We start from the raw sequence: 21383 nt of genomic DNA, 5'->3' as shown, positions 1-21383 counted from the left end.
CCCCTCTCATCCAACAAAGTTCCAACAAATCCAATTGTCCTTGATTTGAACCCACATTGGATAACTTTGACCTGGACAAGTACTGCAATATTTTAGCACTTGCTAAGAGCCACTGAGCCAAAATTTCTATATCCAGAGAGACATACACATGCAGAGGTGATTCACTTCAACAGAACTGGATTTAAATATTTGCTACACAAATTTTAATAAGGTGGGGGGGTTAAGGCATAAGAGGGTGAAAGGGGAAGAATGGGGGAAAGGGTGGAAGGCAAAGAGGGGTAGGGGTTTCAGGATGTTTCCTTGCTGTTACTTTTCAGTCATTTTTCTTCCCCATGCTCTTCTTTGCCTTCTTCTCTTTTTATCATTAATTTCTTCCTCTTCCCTCCTTTTCATTTTCTTCTCCTCCTTAGCTTTTTTTTCTCAGACTGCTCCTGCTCCTTTGTGTCGAAAATGAGCTTCTGAACAGAGAAAAACAGCATCTTTTTTATTGCACATTCAAAGGTAATTCTGAACCAATCTCAAACAAGTTGTCAGAATCCAACAAGTCATTGCGATGAGCTGAGGCAGCGTACCTGCAGCTGGTCGTTCTTAGACATGATGCTCGCCTCCAGAGCATCACATGTGCTCTTCCACTGCTCTTCACTCCTCTTCAGCTCCTTCTCCTTCTGAGCCAGCATGTGCAGGATCTCCACATGGGCTCTTGTTCTAGACCACCATTTTTTGGAGACCCTTTTGAGGAGGTCATCTTTTTGTTTGATCGCCTCTTGTAGCTGGCTCACCTCCGCCTGCCTGTTTCCCAGCAGGCCGACCTGCTCCGTCAGAGCTTTGTTTTCTTCCTTGAGAGACTCTATCTCTGTGATGGCAGAGTACAGGGCATCTCTGAATCCCTGCACAGCTGAGTGAGGAGGCTGCTCGCCGGGCCTGTTTGGGCCGTACGACGCAGCACCAAACTGCGTTGGCAAAAATACCTGAAAAACATACATGTAGTTCCCCTGGTGACGTTTGGTGCACAGAGAATCAGTGTGCACTTATTTACATAAATTGATGTACTGTAGTCTCAGCACTCCTTGGATCCTCACCAGAGAGCAAAAACTTAAACTCATACATATTCTATCAAAACAGTTTTAGATCATAGAGTATTAACGTGTTTGCCATTTCTCCCCCTCTTAACTACCAAATTACCAGATGCTGCAAGATCTATCTTTCAGCTTAACTTGATTGGGGTTAAAAAATTATTAAAGTTGTGACACTAACTTACAGAAAAACTGTACAAAATTAAATCTTTATTAATTAATTATTTAAGCAACACAGTGCTGAAAAAGTGTTCACCAAAAAGTCTATCCGGGTCAAATGAGAAAATCTCACCTGGTTTCTTGAGCCGGATCTTCTGTCCATGTCAGGATCTTGGAGTGGCTTTAAGATTGTAGTCACACTTCACAGTTGGAGTTCAACTTGAAACTGTAGTCACAGAGTTGTAGCACTATCTGATTGTTTGTTTTGGTTAGAGGTTGTACTTTGTAATGGTTTGTTTTCACCAAAGACAGAGAGAATGTGCTCAGTTCAGGTTGTTTAAGCAGCGTAGAACCACAGCTCACTATGATGTCAGCGTTCTACAATGATGGTGATGATGGATCATTCTCAGCGTGTGTGCTAACAAAGCTCTTGGTAGCATTCATATTATATTTTGTTTGGTATGTAAAGAGCACAGAAAAACACCAACATATTTTGTATTGGTCACAGGAAGTGAACAGACTTTTGCTCTTAAAGCAATAGACCCAATCATCATGTATTATTACTCACACACCTGGGACCCACATTGTTAAAAATATACAAGAAATCAGTGAATGAAAAAAGCTCTGTCAGACATAAAGATCCAAACCACAGTTGAACCACAATCTAGCCCTTCCCTTTAATTATCGTTCATAGTACTTTATACCCCTTCTCTCAAGATCTAAAACAAAGAAAATATTTATGTTTCTAGACAACACAAATACAAAAGCTCTCACGCAAAACTCTACAAATTCCATGCAAAAGCAACACTGCATTCAAAACAATTTAATGTCTTCTCGAAATTAAATTTTGTCTTCAAATGACACACACACAGACACCGTCAAGTGAATAAACATTTCTCACAACCAACTGTGCACTGATGCGCTCAGTGGAAAACACTGTGAGGAAAAAACACTGCTGTGGTATGTTTTCAGTAAATGCCATCTGAGTTTTCAGTGTTGCACTACATGCTGTACGTAGTGTAGCCCGTTGTAAACTGTTATGTTTTCATACTCAATTATAATCTACACATATACAAGAACACAGTGTTTTTTATTCTGAAATACACATCAACAAACACAGCTGGATGTGCGTTCTCCCTGGCCAAGCAGCAGGAGAAACTTCTAGAGCTGTATCTGCACACGTAGTATACACACATGGAGATGCTGTTCAAAGACCTTCAATCTCCAGGCAGTAAAATACTGTAAATACTGTGTAGGTAGGAATACAGTACTCAATCCCCTGCAACCATAAAACATACTTTCTGTTTACAGTATTATGGTCCACTTGCAATACTGTACTGCCATCATAGAGTACTGTATTGATATGCATAGAGCAATACTGTAGAGTAGATTTCTTATCTATTGATGATGGATGCTACTGTGGACCTGCACAGTAGTACTCTCCGCCCAGCCTCCCTCATTGTTACTCTCACTCCATTTTTCCTCTCTCTCCTATGTTGGCATCTATTGCTCCAAGACAGAAGAGCCTCAACAGACTTAACTTACTGAAAACATATAGGCCTGCGTCTCCACTGTGCCCGTAAAATCACAATGGCCAATAACAACGTTGTAAAAAAAAAATAACAGGTTGAACCCAATTGCTGAGCCTGATGTATATGAAGCAAGAAATAAAAATTGGACATTTTGGAAATAATGTCTCTGTTACAGTTTGTTCATCAGAATTTACTGAATTATGAAAGTGTGTATCTTGGTCACAATTGTTTAATAACGTATAGTAAATATTGGTTCATGTTGAATGTGTATATTAAATATGTGTCAGAATTTTTTTTTTAATTCTTTCTTTGAATTCTCAAGTATCTACATGTGCGAGTTGAGTTATTTACACATACTATACATACACAGACTCTACATAGGGATGACTAGATTGTGATTGAATAGGTATTCAAGCCACTTTCAGTCTCTGCAAGTTGATCTTTATAATAATCTAGAAACACAGTGTGTTTTGAGGAAATGGTCACTAAAAGTGAAAACCATTCATACTTACAAATTGGTTGTAACCATTTTAATAATGTCCTCCTCTATCAAAAACAATGTGTTAATCATATTGTTACTTCACTTGGGTGTTGCATCTTCACTGTGTAGAACAGTGCAGTTTGACACTACAGGGACGTACCTTACCTTCCTCACCTTAAATCTTAAATCTCAGTTTAAAATGAGCACGTATTTTGTGACCCCATAACTAGTTTGGATGTGGAGGCCAGTCCTGGTCCAGCATGTAACTTATAGGCTGCAACAGTGTGATGTGTAAACTTGAATCTTACAGGAAAAACCCCAACAGAGAATGGATTTTTTTAAATGAATAAATATTTACAAGTTTCTTTGATTTTTCAACATGGGATAATAATTAGAATTTTAACATTTATCCTTATTAGCAAATTAACTGAACATTTCTTGTGTAAAAAAAACCCCAAACATTTCTTCTTCTTCTTTGGGGCTTTAGAGGTTGCATTGCTGCCTCCTTCTGGCTTTAATCGTCCACTTTTGTCATATTCTAGTAGATAGAAGGTAAAATTATTAGCCTATTGTCATAGTCAAGTCCAACAAAACTGGATGCAACGTAAGTGCAAACAGGTGGGGTATATAAATAATAGAGCCGCTAAAAGTAGCTATAAAAATATATAAAGAGAAAGAAAGAAAGATACTAAAAGAAAAGTAAAAACACATCACACATACACATTTCCCTGCAGGAATCATTCCTTAATATTGCATTCAAGTAGTGTTGAGTGCAGTTGTGGCTTTTGGATATAAAAACTGTTTCTTAATGTATTTGTTTTAAATTTTCATGAAACGTTCAAACAGTGAGTGTCCAGGTGGGATCATTGAGTGGGATGGATCTTTTTTTATTTGGTTGCTTTCAGAGACCTAGATATGTCTCTCCTCCACCGTGTCAACACACCCGTGCTGCACTCCTCTGTAGCCCTGGGATCATATAGCCTTTCTTTCCTCTGCATACTTCCTGCATGAAACCAGCACGTGCTCCACTGTCTCCTTTTGTAGACACCGACTACAAGGACGCAAAGGATTATCCCGAGCACAGTACCGAGTACGTCTGGAGAGGAACCTTCTTTGTCGCCGGCGTCCTCCACGGTGGTCGGCACAATCTGACGCCCGCCATTTTGGAAGGTGTCGCGAGCTTCCGTCGCCACCACGTGAGGAGGAAGCGAGCGAGGAGAGAAGACGGAGCAATCGAGCGGCTGAAGCGGGCGAGCCGGGGGCCGTCACTCAACTCTACTCGTCTTGACTACCCGGGCTAACTTTAGCTACATGTGCTGAGGTCGAGGGGGAAACTGATCTCACCTGCAACAATGCCGACAGTTACTTTACCGCCGAAAGAAAACGCGCTCTTCAAGAGGATCTTGGTGAGTTGGTTGTGCGACTATACCTGTCGCTAACACAGACAACTGAGGAGTTTACAGATGTTATCGGCGACAGTCTGAGTGTTAGTGTAGCTCTCCGGCTGTTAACTGCAGCTTGTTTAGCAAAATGGCATCATTGAATGGGTTCGCTGGCCCGGGCCCTGACGTGCGCTGTCATTGTAACGTAACGTTAAACCCAAAATTGTTGTTGTTCGTGACTTTGTTGTGATTCAGGGCAGATGTGTTATTGGTGACTAAAATACAGCACTTCTGAAAACACGTCGGCGCTGGTTTAAATAGCCAGGCTTAGCTAGTTAGTTGCGAGAGGCCCCCACCGCTTGTCAAACACAACAGCCAGTAACGTTAGCTCAGGGCTAGCTTCCACGATGGCTAACCTAGCCGCTGTAAACGCATGCTGTTAGCTTCTCAAGCTACTTTCATAAATGTTTTGCCATTTGGTTGTTGTTGAACGCTGAATGCGTAGCAGCTGTCTGTACCGGAATATAATTGTACGTTTGATAAGTGTCAGGCTGCTATGCGAGCTCAGCCCCGCAGCCTTACGTTAGCCGCTAGCTAATTAGCGTGATATATGTCTTGGTTTAGCAGATCTGAGGTGATTGTCGGTCTATGTCGGTCTGCGTGGGACCTCGGCCTGCACACATAACCTAACCTAGACCCGTGATGGTAATGTCAAAGTGGGAGTGCATGTGTGGAAACGAGAGGAAGTAAGGAAAGGACCGGGGTGATTGTGTCAGCAAATCTGTAACGTGAGTTGCTTCAGGCCTGCTAACGTTAGCTACCCACCCATCCATCCATCCCTATCGTCCATGTTTGAGTGCTTGTGTCCGATGTTTCTTCGTTAGTTTGATGCTATTTGCACAGTTTTATGTAGGTCAAAGGAATGGATGAATATGTGTGAATAAAGTCTAGTTACTTGGATGTGACAGTGAAGTAAGCATATTACTTGTAGTTTGCTGCATGTCCAACACTTCTGCTTATTGGTTGTCAGTGTGTGTTGTTGGACATCTTTGCACGGGCAGCTGGATGTCCATGCATACTTTCCATGAACTGTGTGTAGTTCTTGGGCAGTGACCTGTTTAACGTCAGTAACCGGTTCAGATAAACATAATTGTTTTGAAAGGCAGAGCCGTGGACGTTAATCAGCACACTGTTCTGATCTCACACTTAATACTTGTAGAATTTACCAAAGAAAATCTGAATAATGGGGAATTCCTGTGCGGCACAGTGCTGAATTTTTCAAATTACAGCTAAATGACTCTATGAAAACTAATGATATTGATATTTTTGTGTGTGACAATAATACAGAAAATACTTCCTATGCTTAATACCAAATTATTTTAAGTTGTTGGTACTGCAGGTTCAACAGTCTTCTGGTAGTCTTAATTTCTGCATGTGCATCCATGATGAGTAGCTGAGTGCATAGAAGGCATTTATCAGAGTTTAATGTCACATTGTTCAGTTAAACATCATTGTTCAACACTTGTCTGTAAGTGAGGAGACCTTTCGGTCTTGTTTCCTAGTTTAGAAGTTGTCTGAAAACATTACGTCTGGTGAAAATTGCTGTTGTGTGTACGAGAGAACCTAGGATGAAATTACTGTCATTAACCTTTATGTGGGTATGTGAGATTTTAAACGGGTTTCTCTCTGGCTGTAGTCAGGAATGGACCACACCCCTCTTTATTTTTGCTTTCCCAGACAAAGTGCCCAAATGCATTATTAGAAGTTGGCAGGTCTCCAGCTTCTGCATGGCATGCACTCATTTTGTTCTTTTGGGGTGAGGAAAACACTTTCACTTACTGTTGGCCTAACCTAAAGTTGGAACATTCATCTCATTGAAATTGTGATTTTCATCAGTACGTCATTGCAGTCTTGTTCTTACATGAAAACCTTTCTGCTGTATTTGAAGTTGCAGGGCACTGAATTGCATCCAACCAAGCACTCCTATTTTTCCCCTAAGCTGCGTCAAGAAATGATAAAGCTGTCACAGACAGAGGGGTAAAGGGAAAAAAATGTTACTGTAATGTTCACTTTGCAGTCATGGAGACATAAGAGAAAACTATTGCTGTGGTGATAAAATAAAACCATAAACTGCTGTGGCATGTGAAAAGCCTTTAGGCTAATTCATGTGATTATTTACACTGGACTTTGTTTTGGTATTTATCACTGGTATTTAATTTAATTTCACTTATACCTGTATCAACACACCCACACCAAAAGGGAGCCCCTTGTGGTGTTTGCACAGCATGCTGCTGGCCAGGTTCAGTAGAGCAAAACTGAGTAACTGTAGAAATGATTTATCCAGGTCTTTCTAGATGTATTAGTGGTATTTAGTATTTGCATATAAAACAAAATAAGTGCCATGACCTTTTTAGGCAGTCACACAACTATTGTTTAGCATGATTACAAATACTCCCCCTATTATGAACATGAATTGTTCTTAGCTGAAAACTCATTTTCAGTGTAACCACCGTTTTTAAGGTAATAAAATAGGTTCACCTCCCCAATAGTCTGTGAAAAGTTGTAATAAACCTTTGCACCATCATCATCTTCAGTTGCCCTTTGCTAATGTGATGTGCTTGCAAGTTGTAACCACATGAATCTTCCTCGTCTCTACCTTTCTTCTAACATGATGCGAATGTGCCGTCAGTGCTTTGGAACAAGCTTTGATGGGTTTTCCTTCAGTCTAACGCTCACACTCCTCGCAGGGAGCCCTGCAGCTTGGAGCCATCTCTCCTGACAGATTCACTCTGTAACTCGGGGGGGCCGAGTTATTTTGGGTGAGGTAGAGAACATGCTGGATAAGCACAGCTAGGGGTGTTTATGTTGCTTAATTTACACTCAGTTGTACAGCAAGTGTGTGTCCTAGCATCTGTGTACTTGCTTAATGAGGGTGTGAATTTTTGAACTGACACTTGTAAATGTTGCTGACAGCATTGCTTCTTGTTGTGTTACAAGTAAATGGTATTGCAATGATGAGGGCATTGGTTTGACCATGTAATGGAGCTACTGTCGAGTACAACTTCTCTGCCATATTGCTATAAAAACCTAAATGCAACGCTGGGACGCTCTGCATTGTAGGACAATAGATTACAGTGTTGGACCAAAAATAGTTCTGTAACAAGTTCATGTCTTAATGTGTGTCCAGTTACACTCCATTAGCCCCATGCACCCCTCAACAGATGGTCTTTTTACACACATGCAACTTTTTCTGTGTCACACTGTGCTTTATACACTTCGGTTGAGTCCAGTATGTAGTTAAGGCATCCCCATCCAGCGAACGACACACCATGAGCCTGTCTCTTCTGTCCTTTAGCCATAAGTCTCTGATAATGGTGCAGTCCTCCACTTATTTCAACACTGAATTGCTTATAATTTCATAACCGACCTTGGCACCCTTGTGTGAAGTTGACGTCATCTTTTTTTCACCATTAGCGATGTCGGCAGTGGGACAACGAAATGCCATCTGCCAGCTTGACTCTTCCTCTCTCACTCTCTCACACATACACACTATCTCCCCCGACAGTCGGTGATCAGCTTAAAAAAAGAGGTGGTGTACGGTTGATTGTGTAACTGAATATCTAAATATAACTTGAGGGCAAAAGCTGGTAATTCCTTTAAGGTGGTTTAATACTTGTCTTAGTAAAAAGGCTGTTTCAACACTTGAGCGTGGCTGTGTGCTGAAGGCTAATGAATGTTAATATGAATGTTTTTAATTCTGGAGCACATGGTCTGATATGTTATGCTGTAATAATATCATTTTTGACTTGCCAACATTTTATTGTCCTTTGTTCATTAGGGCGTTTAATGTAAGTTGTAGAATGCTGTTAACATACAGGTACAGCTGTGGTCGACATCCCTGCTTCCAGACACAACCTTGTCCTTCACCAGGATGGATCACTAACAAGTGAAATGAACACATTTTCATCTTGCTAAGTTCATCTAGTTGTTATGAGTCGTCACAAGGCCGCAAACTCCCTGCTGTGTGTTAACACTTCTTCTGTCTCTCTCTGAAGTCCCACTCTTATTCTCTTGGCCTAATGAGATTTCCCTCTCCTTCCTTTGACAGCGATGTTACGAACACAAGCAGTACAGAAACGGGCTCAAGTTCTGCAAACAAATCCTGTCCAACCCCAAGTTTGCAGAGCATGGAGGTAAGCAGCAGACGTGTTGATGTACGGATGGATAGATACGTAAAATGTTCTCCTTTGTCGTGAGCAATATGTACTCATTCTCTCATTGTGTGCTGTAACGTTGTCTCCCTCCAGAGACCTTGGCGATGAAGGGCTTGACCCTGAACTGTCTGGGGAAGAAGGAGGAGGCCTACGACCTGGTGAGAAGAGGCCTGCGCAACGACCTCAGGAGCCACGTCTGTATCCTTACTCGTGGCATGGTGCACAACATTTGTGTGTTAGTTAAGGAGGTGTGCTCTGGGTTAAACTATAGTCACTTTAGACCTTCAGCTGGCGTGTCTTGTGAAAGGGATGAGTGTGTCTGTTGCCGCAGGACCTTGAGATGCCACACAGTGTGCTTAGGAGCTCTTGTCTTTGTGGATAGTCAGCACATCCCCTCTACTGTTCTCTCGCTGTGACTCCCAGGCCGGAGTGAAATCTGTGCACATTTGCAGCAGGCATGTGCTATCTCAGCTGAAGACTGAAGTAGACAACACACTGCTATCTTTTAGGGGCGGTGAAATGATATTTAGTTGCAAGTGTTTAACAGCAGTCACATTTGTCTTCAATGCATATTCAGACAACACCCACAGTCATGGGCGAGTGCTACTAACTTATCAGTGGCAGTTTCTTGGATTAGACTTCTTCATGAAGTTTAAGTTTACATTAAAGATATATTGTTGAATCATCATTAAGTGTTTGAGTTGTCATGTCAGTTGTCTGGTTTGACCAGGAGAGGCTTATTGGGCCCCACTAACCACGCAATCTCTGTGCACGTCTGTATACTCTTTTAATAGTAGCTTGATAACACCAGGTTGTGGAGTCCTGTATTCCTTAACTCTGTGCGCTCCCCAGGCTGGCACGTATACGGCCTACTGCAGCGCTCGGATAAGAAGTACGATGAGGCCATCAAGTGTTACCGCAACGCACTGAAGTGGGACAAGGACAACCTGCAGATCCTGCGAGACTTGTCCCTGCTGCAGATCCAGATGAGAGACCTGGAGGGCTACAGGGTGAGGACCGGCAGCAGAACTACGAGTGGATGCTTTCGATCTGAGATACATTTCAGATTGTCATAATGAAAACCCTGTCATCCTACTTCACTGGGGGTCTGGGCACAGGGTTGGCTGTAGTCCAGCTGTGAGAGATTTAAGAAATATGTCAACTTTTCCTTTTAAAAGAGACTTGAATAATTTGTGGGGGGAAAAAACTTTCCAGAATACGCACTCCCATCTGTCTCTCTGCCTCGTTCAGGACTCAGTTTGGCTCTGATTTGGAGGACAGAGTGTATCCGCAGCAGGTATGAGGTTGCAGTCAGTCTTCACAATGTAGAACAGCTCTCCTGGGACACAGCCTGGGATTTAGATGCTTATTTAGTGAGAGGTATGAAATAGCAAGATGAAAGTCTGGTTGAAAGGATTAAAAATATGGATGAGATGGGGGATGGGAGGGGCTCTGAGTCAGAGTGCATTAGGTGTATTTTTTTTTTGTTCTCTGAGCTAGCTTTTTTTTACCCTGTTGGTTCGGATGTGAAGTGCGACTACATTAAACTGTGTTCCCATGTTTATTTTCTATAGGAGACGCGGTATCAGCTGTTGCAGCTGCGTCCAGCGCAGCGGGCCTCCTGGATTGGCTACGCCATCGCCTATCACCTGCTGGAAGACTACGAGATGGCTGCAAAGATCATCGAGGAGTTCAGGAAAACGCAACAGGTTAGAACTAGTGCTGGGCAACGATTAAAATTTTAATTGCGATTAATCGCAAGACAATCAATCGCTGAAAATTCTCAAAACCACATTGCATGCTGCATCTTGGAGACTGTTGCTAACTTTGGTTGATGCTGGACAGTATTTACCTTGAGTTTTTCAGTACGGTAATCGAACACAGTTTTAATGATCATTAAAATGCGATACAGTAATTCTAACCGTGGGGAATGTTACTGTGGTTTATCATTAAACCGGTAACTGTTTCGTCCCTACGTCATGAGGTCAGATGTGGTATTATGGTCAGATCTGAGAAACTGAGCTGTGAACATGAAGTTATGTGTATTGCAGAGGCTGTGCAGCACATTGTAAGATGAGTAACAGGATTACTCACATTTCTTGTCATGTATTCAGTGTCTGATATGCTTGTTGATGAGTTACAGTGCGTGCTCTGAAGCCAGTCGTTGCTTCCCCTCAGCACTTTTAAATGTTGTCTCTGTCGTTTCTGCATCGTTCACAGCTACAATAGCTCTCTCTCGCTCTCTCTCTCGTTCGCTCCTAATAAGACCAGTCTGCTTCCTGTTTTTGTACCATGTGTGTAATACAACAAGCTGGTGTGACTAAGCAACTGCATGTATACACGAGGAGTGCTGCAGAGTTTCCTGAACTGCATAGATCCAGAAGTCCACTCAGCAGCTCCAGGAGGTCTTCATTGTTTCTTGTAGAAAATGTTTGATTTCACTAACACCACTTATTTTGTCCAGACGTCTCCAGACAAAGTGGACTACGAATACAGTGAGCTACTGCTGTACCAGAACCAGGTGCTGAGGGAAGCAGGTCTGAACAAGGAGGCCCTAGAGCATCTGTCCAACTACGAAAAGCAGATCTGTGACAAACTGGCTGTGGAGGAGACACGAGGTGGGTCACTGAATCTTTGAAAATCCCTTGTTCGTCTCAGGAAAATGCATATGTACAGAGCTGTTATAGTCACACAAACTGTAGTAAATATTGACACAAACGTCCAGCCTCAGCAATGCCCTTCTTCATGGCAAAGATGAAACAATGTTGGCATATTTACTCTGTGCGTACAAAAACACAAGGTGATGTTTGTTTATGTTGTTGTCTTAATGCTCAACAGAGCAGGTGGCCTGTGAGAATGTGTAAAGTGAGCTGTCTGGTTATGTTTGTATTAGGCTCGGTTTATACTTGCAGTGTTGGGCTTCTCTGGCCTTTTTTTTTCTCCTTAACTTTCTCTAACTTTAAACAGTCGGTTGTGGTTTGAAGTTGTGCAGCTTTTGACTGTTTCTGTGTACTTTGACCGGAGCTCCTCCCTCATGTTTCTATAGGAGAGTTACTGTTGAGGTTGGAGCGTCTGGACGAGGCAACAGAAGTCTACCGACGTTTGCAGGAGAGGAACCCGGAGAACTGGTCCTATTACCGCGGCTTGGAAAACGCCCTCAAACCAAGTATGACACATTATCCTTTCTATTAGAAACGCCATCATCATCATCACTGACCACTGGCTATTAAATTATCCACATTCACTGTACAAGCTGTATTTGTCAACACTACTGAATGTTTATGTTGTTTTCTCCAGGCAGTGTAGAAGAGAGACACAAGATCTATGAAGACGCCTGGGAGAAGTTCCCCAAAGGACTGGTTCCTCGTCGGCTGCCCCTCACCTTCCTCTCTGGTGTGGCCAACAATACTTCTCCTTTCTACTAAAACAGTGACTTCAGTCAACCTTTCCATCCATGACGTAGGAATTGAATGAACAAGCTAGTAGCTGTATTAAGCTTCAGTTGATTGAGTGTATTCAGCCTGTTTCCCAGTTTTTGTTTCGCTTTTTACTCCATATTTTTGGTTTTTGTTTGGGGTTTTTTGGGCCCGTTAATGAAGTTAACCGTGCGTTAGAAGTGGGATAAAGTTCTCTGATCGTCTCCATATACCCTGTATTTGTCTGCAGGTGAGAAGTTCCGAGAGTGCCTGGACAGGTATCTGAGGATCAACTTGAGTAAAGGTTGTCCGCCCGTCTTCACCACCCTGAAATCACTGTACAACGACAAAGAAAAGGTAACAGTGCTGCTGTTGGAGATGTCAGATGACTGATCTAAATCACAGTGACGCCGTTAGACTTACGTAATGCACTGAAAGAAAGTAAAAGTGAGAAGAAAGAGGTCAATCTGACTTTTACTCTGAAGCATTCACTCACAGATGTGTACTTCATACTGCAGGTGAGGTAATGTGCTGTGTCTTCTTTCTCTTTGCAGGTGGCAATAATAGAGGAGTTGGTGGTCGGCTATGAAACCTCATTAAAAAGCTGTAGAATGTTCAACCAGAACGGTGAGGCGAGACTTTCTAAATCATCATGATGATGATGAATTTGATGCTTTCTCATCAACTGTATTGAGTGTGAAATGTAATGGGCAGTTTTTAAAAGTTGTAATCCTTTCAATCCTTCGCTGATCCGCTGACAAAAACAACGCAGACACTGACAGTCGTGTTTTGTCAACACATTTTTGATGAATGATTGTTAGTGCTGACCTTGACAGTAAAGGCCGCCATGGATAAACACTTCTAATGTGAAGCAGTAGGAAGATTTGTGTTTTCATTAGCAGTAACTTAATCTGACGCAGCTGTTGGAGAGTGAACATTAAACAGAAACACTGAGTTACATGCCGTGTTATTTCCTGTGAATTCTACTTGCTCTGGTAGGTAATTTGAAACCAGTGCGGGAATAGTGAACTCCACCTTTAACAATGCAAACTAAAGAATAAGTCGCGTAACTGCAGAATGTAAATACAATAAATAACTTTAAAAAGTGTCCAAAAATGGGGTTGGATTTGAGTCTGAGGATTATAACTTTAAAACTGAATCAACCCAAGTATCTAATTTTTATAAATGTACGCATTTGACTGTCTTTTGTTTACAACCCTGAAGACATAAACTTTCATAATGTCCTTGCACTGTCATAGATGACGGTAAGGAGGAACCACCGACCACATTGCTCTGGGTGCAGTACTTCCTGGCACAGCACTACGACATGGTAGGCCAACAGACACTGTCTCTAGAATACATCAACGCGGCCATTGAGAGTACGCCTACGCTCATCGAACTCTTCCTTATCAAAGCCAAGATTTACAAGGTAACACACGCCGCACATTTGTTTGTGAGTTTATTGTTTTAACAGAGGAGTGTAGTGTTGTCATGACTATTGCATTGACCTTTATCCTCCCGCAGCATGCTGGGAACATCAAAGAGGCTGCTCAGTGGATGGATGAGGCCCAGGCTCTGGATACGGCTGACAGATTCATCAACTCCAAGTGTGCCAAGTACATGCTGAAGGCTGGCATGATCAAGGAGGCCGAGGAAATGTGCTCAAAGTTCACGCGGGTGAGGAAAATCTGTGTGTGGGTGTGCACACGAGTACACACTGACTGCTGAGGAAAACGTTTGGTAATGTCAAAACAAAATCATGGGTGTGTTTCCTGTTAATCCTGATCTAATACCACCTGCAGATCTCATAGTGTATTGCCACCCTGCAACCTTAAATAACTGAGGGTGGAAATCTTTCTTTGCAAATGATTCACTTATGGCAGATTCACACAGGATTAACAATACAAGACTTTTAATATATAATGTCATATTTAGAAGTGATGTTAATAATAATAATGATGATGTTAATGGTAAGAGGACCACAAGTAAAAAGAGCTTATGTTTTCATTATATTTAGAAAATGGGGGGGTGTTAATGTAAGTATATCCCTTTAAAAGTAAATTTTCTCCTCATTGCTGGCAATGTTGACTTGCTACACGTGCTTTTCAGAAGTCCGTTAAAAAGTTGCAGCAAGCAGTGTGGCTGGCTATTGGCTAGTCAGTCGCTGCTAATGTTAGCTCTCTGAGAGGGTCAAAAACGAGCACTCGCTAATGTGAGCAGAAAACTGCAATGGCGAATAAAATAGATGAGGTCAGCCAGCATTGGTGGGTTGTTGAAACAGACCGCTTCAAACTCTCCTCTCCTCACCTCAACACGTAAGTTGACTGACCACGTTTTGGCATGTAGCGTATGACCATCAATAGTATCACACGTCTGATTGACCCTCGCTGTCCACTGCCGCTACAGTTATCTAGCTAGTTCAGTGTTTCCGCTGGTCATTTATTTGTGATAAGTTGTTCGCAATTCTGCTGTGAAGATGGCAGAAGGACGCTGTAGTAACAAACGGTGACTTTTTATTTGTCTTCTGTGGCAGCGAACACGATACTTTCAGTTAGTATTATCCTTAAATGGCCACGTTATAGCCCCCGTTACAGCATACACTTTCCTCTGACTGCGTGCTGGTACTTCTCTCACACACCGGGAGAGACTCGGGCAGTAGTGGAGGAAGTACTCCGATCCTTTGCTTCAGTTAAGTAAATGTTGGAAATGTTAAGTAAAGCTTTGTAAGTATAAGCAGGAAAATGTACTTAAAGTATTAAAAGTAAAGTACTCCAGCAGTCTAACCCAGTTAACAATAAATCAAACGGGTTAAAATGAAAAAGCAGCAGTCTCCACATTTGCCAGGCTGGGACCATGTAATGTTTTTACTGTTATCAAAATAGTTGATCGTAACGTTGCCCCCCAGGCAAAAAGAAAATCAAGCCCTTCAGGAACACTACATGTGCCCAGGCTTGCATCACACGCCATCACCTGGAGCTCCATTCATGCCAGAATTTGCCACACTGCTGACTGGAGTAGATCCAGAAATTAGTGCCCATATGTACTGAATCGTGACCTCAAGACACGTAGTTTGAAGAACGAGATGAGTAAGCTATAACAAAACCAAGGCAATAATAAAATATAGTAAGATCAAACCCATTTCAAGAAAAAATCCACCTAACTGTTAACCGTAAAACTTCAATTAATAGCCGAGTCCCAAATAGCCGCCTATCCCATTTACTGGCCTGGTGTGGGAACACATTTTGACAAATAAACGCCTGCCTCAATTTAACGTCTGGTCTAGTTTTTATAAAAGTTGTTTGGATGTATAAAACCTCTTAAACCCCGCGGCTTCATCATTAATACAAATATTAATGTTTAAACGTATGGACATGCTACACATCGTTAGATTCTCCACAGTTCAGTAGTTCAGTTCATTTAAGGGAAACAACGAGCCCCAAAGTCTAATTCTTATAGATTTACCGGTGTAACCTGCCTGGTTCTAGAGAGGAAAGGGGGGGGGGGGAGTGCTGACTGCCGTTACCTTTGAAACGCTCGTTAAGTCCGAATGTGTCCTTCCTTGATTATTTATATTCCTTTAGTCTGTAAGGGTCCACCCATCAAAAGAATCAAAACAGCTTTTCATAAAAATGAATCCAAGTTGTGAATCCTGTCATGTGAAGTCCATCGCTCTCTGTCTGCTAACTTCTCTCATCGCACCGTAAGCCGTCTGTCAGAGCAAGATCAAATGAATGATGTGTATTTGATATTATTTGATCATTTTTATCAAGTATTATTCTGTTTCAAATAAATAAACTGTTTAATAGTAGTTTCAGTTTTGTGCAAAAGGAATTAAAGGCCTGTCCCAAATATAGGCAGGGTCAATTCAGCCCGGGCTGCTATTCAAAGGTTTACAGTATATTCACGGTGTAATTACATCTGATATGCTTTCTTAATGTTTAATTAGTGTTTACAAATGCATCAAAAATGTTAAGATCAAATGCTTTGCTTTCTGGTTCTTCTCCAGCTCATAGTAGACGAAACAACATTTTTCATTTTATCATTTTCTTTATAAAATTGTAATTATTGTAACACATTTTTAGGTGTAGATGTGAAAGTACTTGGTTCTGTTTTGAAAATTGTGATATGCAACAAAAGCCTGTATCACTCAAAAACTAAAGGATCCTTCATGTTCTCCTAAAAGTCCTGTCTAATTATGACAACATTGATGCTGTAGTCCTATTAATGAAATTTGCAGCCATGTCTGCAAATGAGTTCACACAGTGTGAACCTAAACGAGCTCGGTCACTTGTGTCACCATATTTCTAGACATGAGTATTTATAGATTTTCACTAACACTAAATGACCGTTCTCTCACACCACATAATTGAGCCCTGTTTTGTCACTGACTTTGCTCATGCATGTGTCTGTGTTTTTGCCTTTGCTTTGTCCAGGAGGGCGCGTCGGCAGTGGAGAACCTCAACGAGATGCAGTGCATGTGGTTCCAGACGGAGTGCGCGCTCGCCTACAAGGCCATGAACAAGTTCGGGGAGGCACTCAAGAAGTGCCACGAGATTGAACGGGTGAGTGAGCCCGTTACATGCCATATTTGAATGAGAGTCCTTAGCTACCCACATTAAGTTATGTTTCATGTCTGTGTCAAATCCTTGACTGTTTTTTAATATTCCTTCCTCTCATCACTTTCTTCAGCATTTTGTGGAGATCACAGACGACCAGTTTGACTTCCACACCTACTGCATGAGGAAGATGACGCTACGCTCCTATGTGGACCTACTGAAGCTGGAGGACGTGCTCCGGATGCATCCCTTCTACTACAAGGCTGCCATCACGGCCATCCAGATCTACCTGAGCCTCCACGACAATCCCCTAGCTGACGACAGCAAGGAGCTGCAGGCCGACACTGGTGAGGGGCAGAGAGTGAGGATGTGTGTCTGTGTACAAGGGAAAAAACTTGAGTCTCATTTGCACCAATGAGTTAAATGCTCTGCTGGACAGAGTAAAAGAGGAAATGGGTGCGTTTTGTCCTTCATTAACGCCTTTTCGCTGCTCTCTTCTCCAGCTAACCTCTCAGACAAAGAGCTGAAGAAGCTGAGGAACAAGCAGCGGAGGGCCCAGAAGAAGGCCCAGCTGGAGGAGGAGAAGAAGAACGCAGAGAAGGAGAAGCAGCTTAAAAACCAGAAGAAGAAGAAGGAGGATGATGACGAGGAAATCGGGGGGCCTAAAGAGGAGCTAATTCCTGATAAGCTGGTCAAGGTTAGAGAGAAATACACGAAGAGTCATAAAAACTGAATTGTCCGTAGGGCGGTGAAAATCTTTCTGTGGCGTGGCTCACACAGGTGCACATAGGAAGCGATAAATTGAGCGGAATCGGTTAATGTGATGTTGACTTTTGTGTCCCCTCTCTGTCACATCCTGTTTACAGGTAGAAAATCCACTGGAAGAAGCCGTCAAGTTCCTGATGCCTCTCAAACACCTGGTCAAGGACAAAATAGACACACACCTACTGGCCTTTGAGATCTACTTCAGAAAAGGTTGGCAAGCACACTCATTTCAGTGATGCTTCACTGGCGTTCCTTGACATTTTACCGTATAGATACGGTCTCTTACCTGTCATTTCTGCTTTACAATCCATCTTCTCTTTTCAGAAAAATACCTGCTGATGCTCCAATCGGTGAAGAGAGCGCTGGCCATTGACCCAGACCACCCATGGCTACACCAGTGTCTAGTACGCTTCTTTAAAGGAGGTACGAGAGAGGGTTCTGTATTAATACCACAGCTGTTAAAAGCACCACATGTAGTCGATCGTTTTCCATTTTCATGTCTTTGTTTCACGTCCTTTGCGTTTTTAAAGTACCTTTTATTCCTATATTCTTACTTCCTTTATTTTTCTAACGTACTTCCCTCCACATCTTCTTCCCCTTTTTGCTACTTCTTTGTCTCTGTCTTTTGTTTTCTACATTCCTCCCACCATTACTCGCATCTCCTTCCCTCCCTCCCTCATCCCCCCCCCTTCGTTCAGTGTCCGAGAGCAAGGAGCTGCCAGAGGTGGTCAGGACGGTGCTGAAGCAGGAGATCACCCGGTTGTTCGGAGACAGCAACGCGAAGAGCTTCAACCAGGCCTACCTCACCAAGCACTCAAACTCCATACCACACCGACTGGCTGGTAGGCTCCTCTCTCTCTCACACACACACACTCTCACACACACTCACAATGAATAGGTTCACATTTTCAATAGTGAGGTTAACATGATACTGACAGAGCTTTAAAAATGTTGTGCTCTGGTTTTAGCAGTGTCCTTGTGGTTCTTTTCTCAGAACGTGTGAGCTCCTCACTATCACAGGTGGCTGTGTGTTGTGCCTCACCTATATTGTACCAGTCATCTTTGGATATTTCAATCTTGAGTTCTGTCTCCTATTTATCTCTAATGTACAGGGTTGAGCTTCCTCTGTCCATCAGCAAACCTTCAACCTTCAAACCTACAACACTGAAATCACTCTACCAACACTTGTATGCGTTGCACTGTGTCACAACTACTCTAGAAATCGTCCCTTTCTCACAATATGATCTTAGTTTTAGACGCCTAAAAACAGTCTTAGTTTTACAAGCTTTTGGTTTTGCGCCTGTCGTAAACACACACATTCCTGGAAACTGACGGGAACTCTTCTCTCCCTCCTGCAGCTGCTAAGATGATGGTGCATCTGGACTCATCAACTGAAACGAAGGCAGCAGAGCTGGCCACTGCACTAGATGAGTCACTCGACAACAGAACCATACAGGTATGCAGTCATGGAACAACAGCTGTGTGGAATACATCAGTGTTAGTAATAATACACAGAGGAAGTACTTTTATCAATCCAGTCCTTTTAGTGCGGAAGAAAAGCCTTTTTAACCTGAGCACAGCCCATATTTCACTTGTAAATTGTGTACGGCTCGGTTGATGGATCAGTAGTAATTAGGGGGGGATGTGTAGAATTTCCATTTAAAGTTTTCTTCTTCCTCCATCAGATCTGCACAGAGACCCTGGAGTGTCTTCGGAGCGGCCTCCTGGGCGACTGTAAGGAGCGTGCGGAGTCGTACCGCGCCGATTGTCACAAGCTTTACCCCTACACGTTAGCTTTCGCACCGCCCGGATACGAGGAGAACGCCAAGATCGCCAACGGAGACGTTTCCACGGAAACCGAGGAGCTAGCCAATGAGATGTGAGCGCGACAGAACAACAGCGGATGAGAAGAGGAATTGGGCCGAGCACGGAGCCTTGTGGTACGCCTGGCAGCCATTTTGTAGAGCCAGACACGGGAAGCGAAAAATGGGTGTTTCGTTCGTTGGCTCAGCTTAATCGGGTCTGACCTGGCATGGCTTGGCGCTCTCTCCCACACGGTGAAAATCAGGACTGTGTGTGTGTGTGTGTTGAGAGCATGTGTGCAGTTGTGTATATTTGTGGGAAAGGGGGTGGGGTGGGGGGGGAAGAGGAAGATAACAGAATGGCCATTTTACTTTTTTAATAGAGCTGACAACCGTGCTGAATATGAAAAATAAACAATAGTTATTGGCAAACTGTTGGGAGAAACTGTGACGGACTGATGCGGACTGTCAGTTTCCTCTGAGATGATCGATAACAGTGACAGAAACCACTCGAGTTTGACTCAGTGCTGCTCCGACACTCGCCCATCGCGTAACTGTGTTCCCCTTATTTTAAAAAGCTAATTTAAATGAAAATAGGACACAACTGTCACTGGGGGTCGGGAGACTGAGCTGAGTGGATCTGATCTGTGACAGATCTGTAGGAAGCTGAGCAGGAAGAGTTACTGAGGACCCCGACACTGAGGACATCCAGCAGCCACCGGTGTGTCTGTATCTGCTGTAACACCCCAGAAAGCCTCTGATCTACATGTGGCAGTGCAGTGGGGGGTGTGAGGGAGGGAAGGCCCGGTCTCTGCGTGAACAAAGTTGCCTCACATGTGAACGTTTTCTGGGGGGTCAGACTGTGCTTCCTTCACGGTTCCTGGTTAAACTGGGGAATATGTAATCCTCTGTCTGTTATTACGGAGCACCTTGTAGCACAGATTTAAAAACTGTATTGTGTGTTGTGCTCCATTTCATATACACTGCTACTCTAAACGTTTTTACATAGTTCTGAGAGAGCTGGATAGATCTAAGCAATACCATAGACACCTTCCTGTCCATAATGGATCAATGAAACTCTTGTTGATAATCATTTCTAGATCTGGTTACACTGAGCCTCCTGGCAGAGTCCCCTGTACTGCTGCTTTGTCACCGTTACAAATGGTTTTATCTGCATGTACACAGGGACTCTAACAGTCAGAGTGGAAACGAGTACATCTGGTACACGTACTGTACATTTTACTTCAGAGGGCTTTTCTGTGCTAATAAAAATGACTCTTCTGAAGGTCACAGTTCAGCATCCAGGCCCGTCGCCTGAGGTGACAGAAATGAAAACGTTCCAAGGCGAGTAAACGAACGAGCACCTGGAATTTGTTTGAGTTTTTCTGTTTCCCCATCTTTTTCTGCCAAGTAATCTCTTTTCTTCCCCTTTTTCCTCTAATTTGGGTTCTAATGTGAAAGATGAAATCTGAGATGGCGATGTATGATATCTCTGGATTTTTGTATTAAAACCAAACGAAAGAAAACAATCTGCTTCTTTGCATCTGTATGTGTAGGGTTTAGTTACGGACCAGGTCAAACCAAATGCAGGTGTAAAATACATTAAGTCGGTTAGTTAAAATTAGGATTTTATATTTTTAACCAACCGAAAGCCAGATTTTATGTCAGTCACTTGGTATATATATATTTTAGTATGAAGTCAAAGGATAGTTTTGTAATGGATGTCTCCCCTGAGTTTAGCACTTGTCTTCATGGCATCTTATTTTATTACATTTGAAGAAACGGATGAATTCTGTTGCCTGTTGAGGTTATGTCTATGGGCTTCCTGCTGGGTTTTATTATCAATAAATCACAACAACAAATGAAGACAGTGCTGCTGTTGAGCCGGACAGGGTTTTTACCAAAAGTTTGAATGGAAATGACAACTTACAGGCGAGCAGTGGCTGTGGGGGCCGGTGGGACAGCAGGTTACAGGTAGACAGAAATATGACTGTAAAGGGAAC

The 21383-nt window shown here is 42.7% G+C and overlaps 1 protein-coding gene across 1 annotated transcript; it reads left to right on the top strand.

Annotated features, from left to right (window-relative positions):
• The first annotated feature begins 4196 nt into the window (after positions 1-4196).
• naa15b (N-alpha-acetyltransferase 15, NatA auxiliary subunit b) lies at positions 4197-20909 on the top strand. The gene is made up of 20 exons (XM_038714383.1): positions 4197-4651; positions 8736-8820; positions 8935-9039; positions 9694-9851; positions 10416-10550; positions 11306-11459; positions 11888-12007; positions 12139-12234; positions 12508-12614; positions 12812-12884; positions 13517-13686; positions 13782-13934; positions 16691-16819; positions 16947-17160; positions 17317-17510; positions 17680-17788; positions 17903-18001; positions 18277-18420; positions 18937-19034; positions 19264-20909. The coding sequence occupies exons 1-20, from the start codon at positions 4598-4600 to the stop codon at positions 19459-19461; spliced, it is 2595 nt and encodes an 864-aa protein (XP_038570311.1). The 5' UTR covers positions 4197-4597; the 3' UTR covers positions 19462-20909.
• The last annotated feature ends 474 nt before the right edge of the window (positions 20910-21383 follow it).

Source organism: Micropterus salmoides, unplaced genomic scaffold (assembly GCF_014851395.1).
Source record: "Micropterus salmoides isolate LMB-PRFRI ecotype aquatic unplaced genomic scaffold, ASM1485139v1 Ms_hic_scaffold_12, whole genome shotgun sequence".
NCBI lineage: Eukaryota > Metazoa > Chordata > Actinopteri > Centrarchiformes > Centrarchidae > Micropterus > Micropterus salmoides.
The sequence above is the reverse complement of the archived record's forward strand: the minus strand, read 5'-3'. Positions and strand labels throughout refer to the sequence as shown.

What these genes read in the sequence shown, in the direction of transcription:
- naa15b (XM_038714383.1), top strand. Translation starts at nt 4,598, where the DNA reads ATGCCGACAGTTACTTTACCGCCGAAAGAAAACGCGCTCTTCAAGAGG. An exon ending in AGTTCAGGAAAACGCAACAG is followed by an intron (nt 10,551 to 11,305) that starts GTTAGAACTAGT and finishes TATTTTGTCCAG; the next exon opens with ACGTCTCCAGACAAAGTGGA. An exon ending in CATACCACACCGACTGGCTG is followed by an intron (nt 18,421 to 18,936) that starts GTAGGCTCCTCT and finishes TCCCTCCTGCAG; the next exon opens with CTGCTAAGATGATGGTGCAT.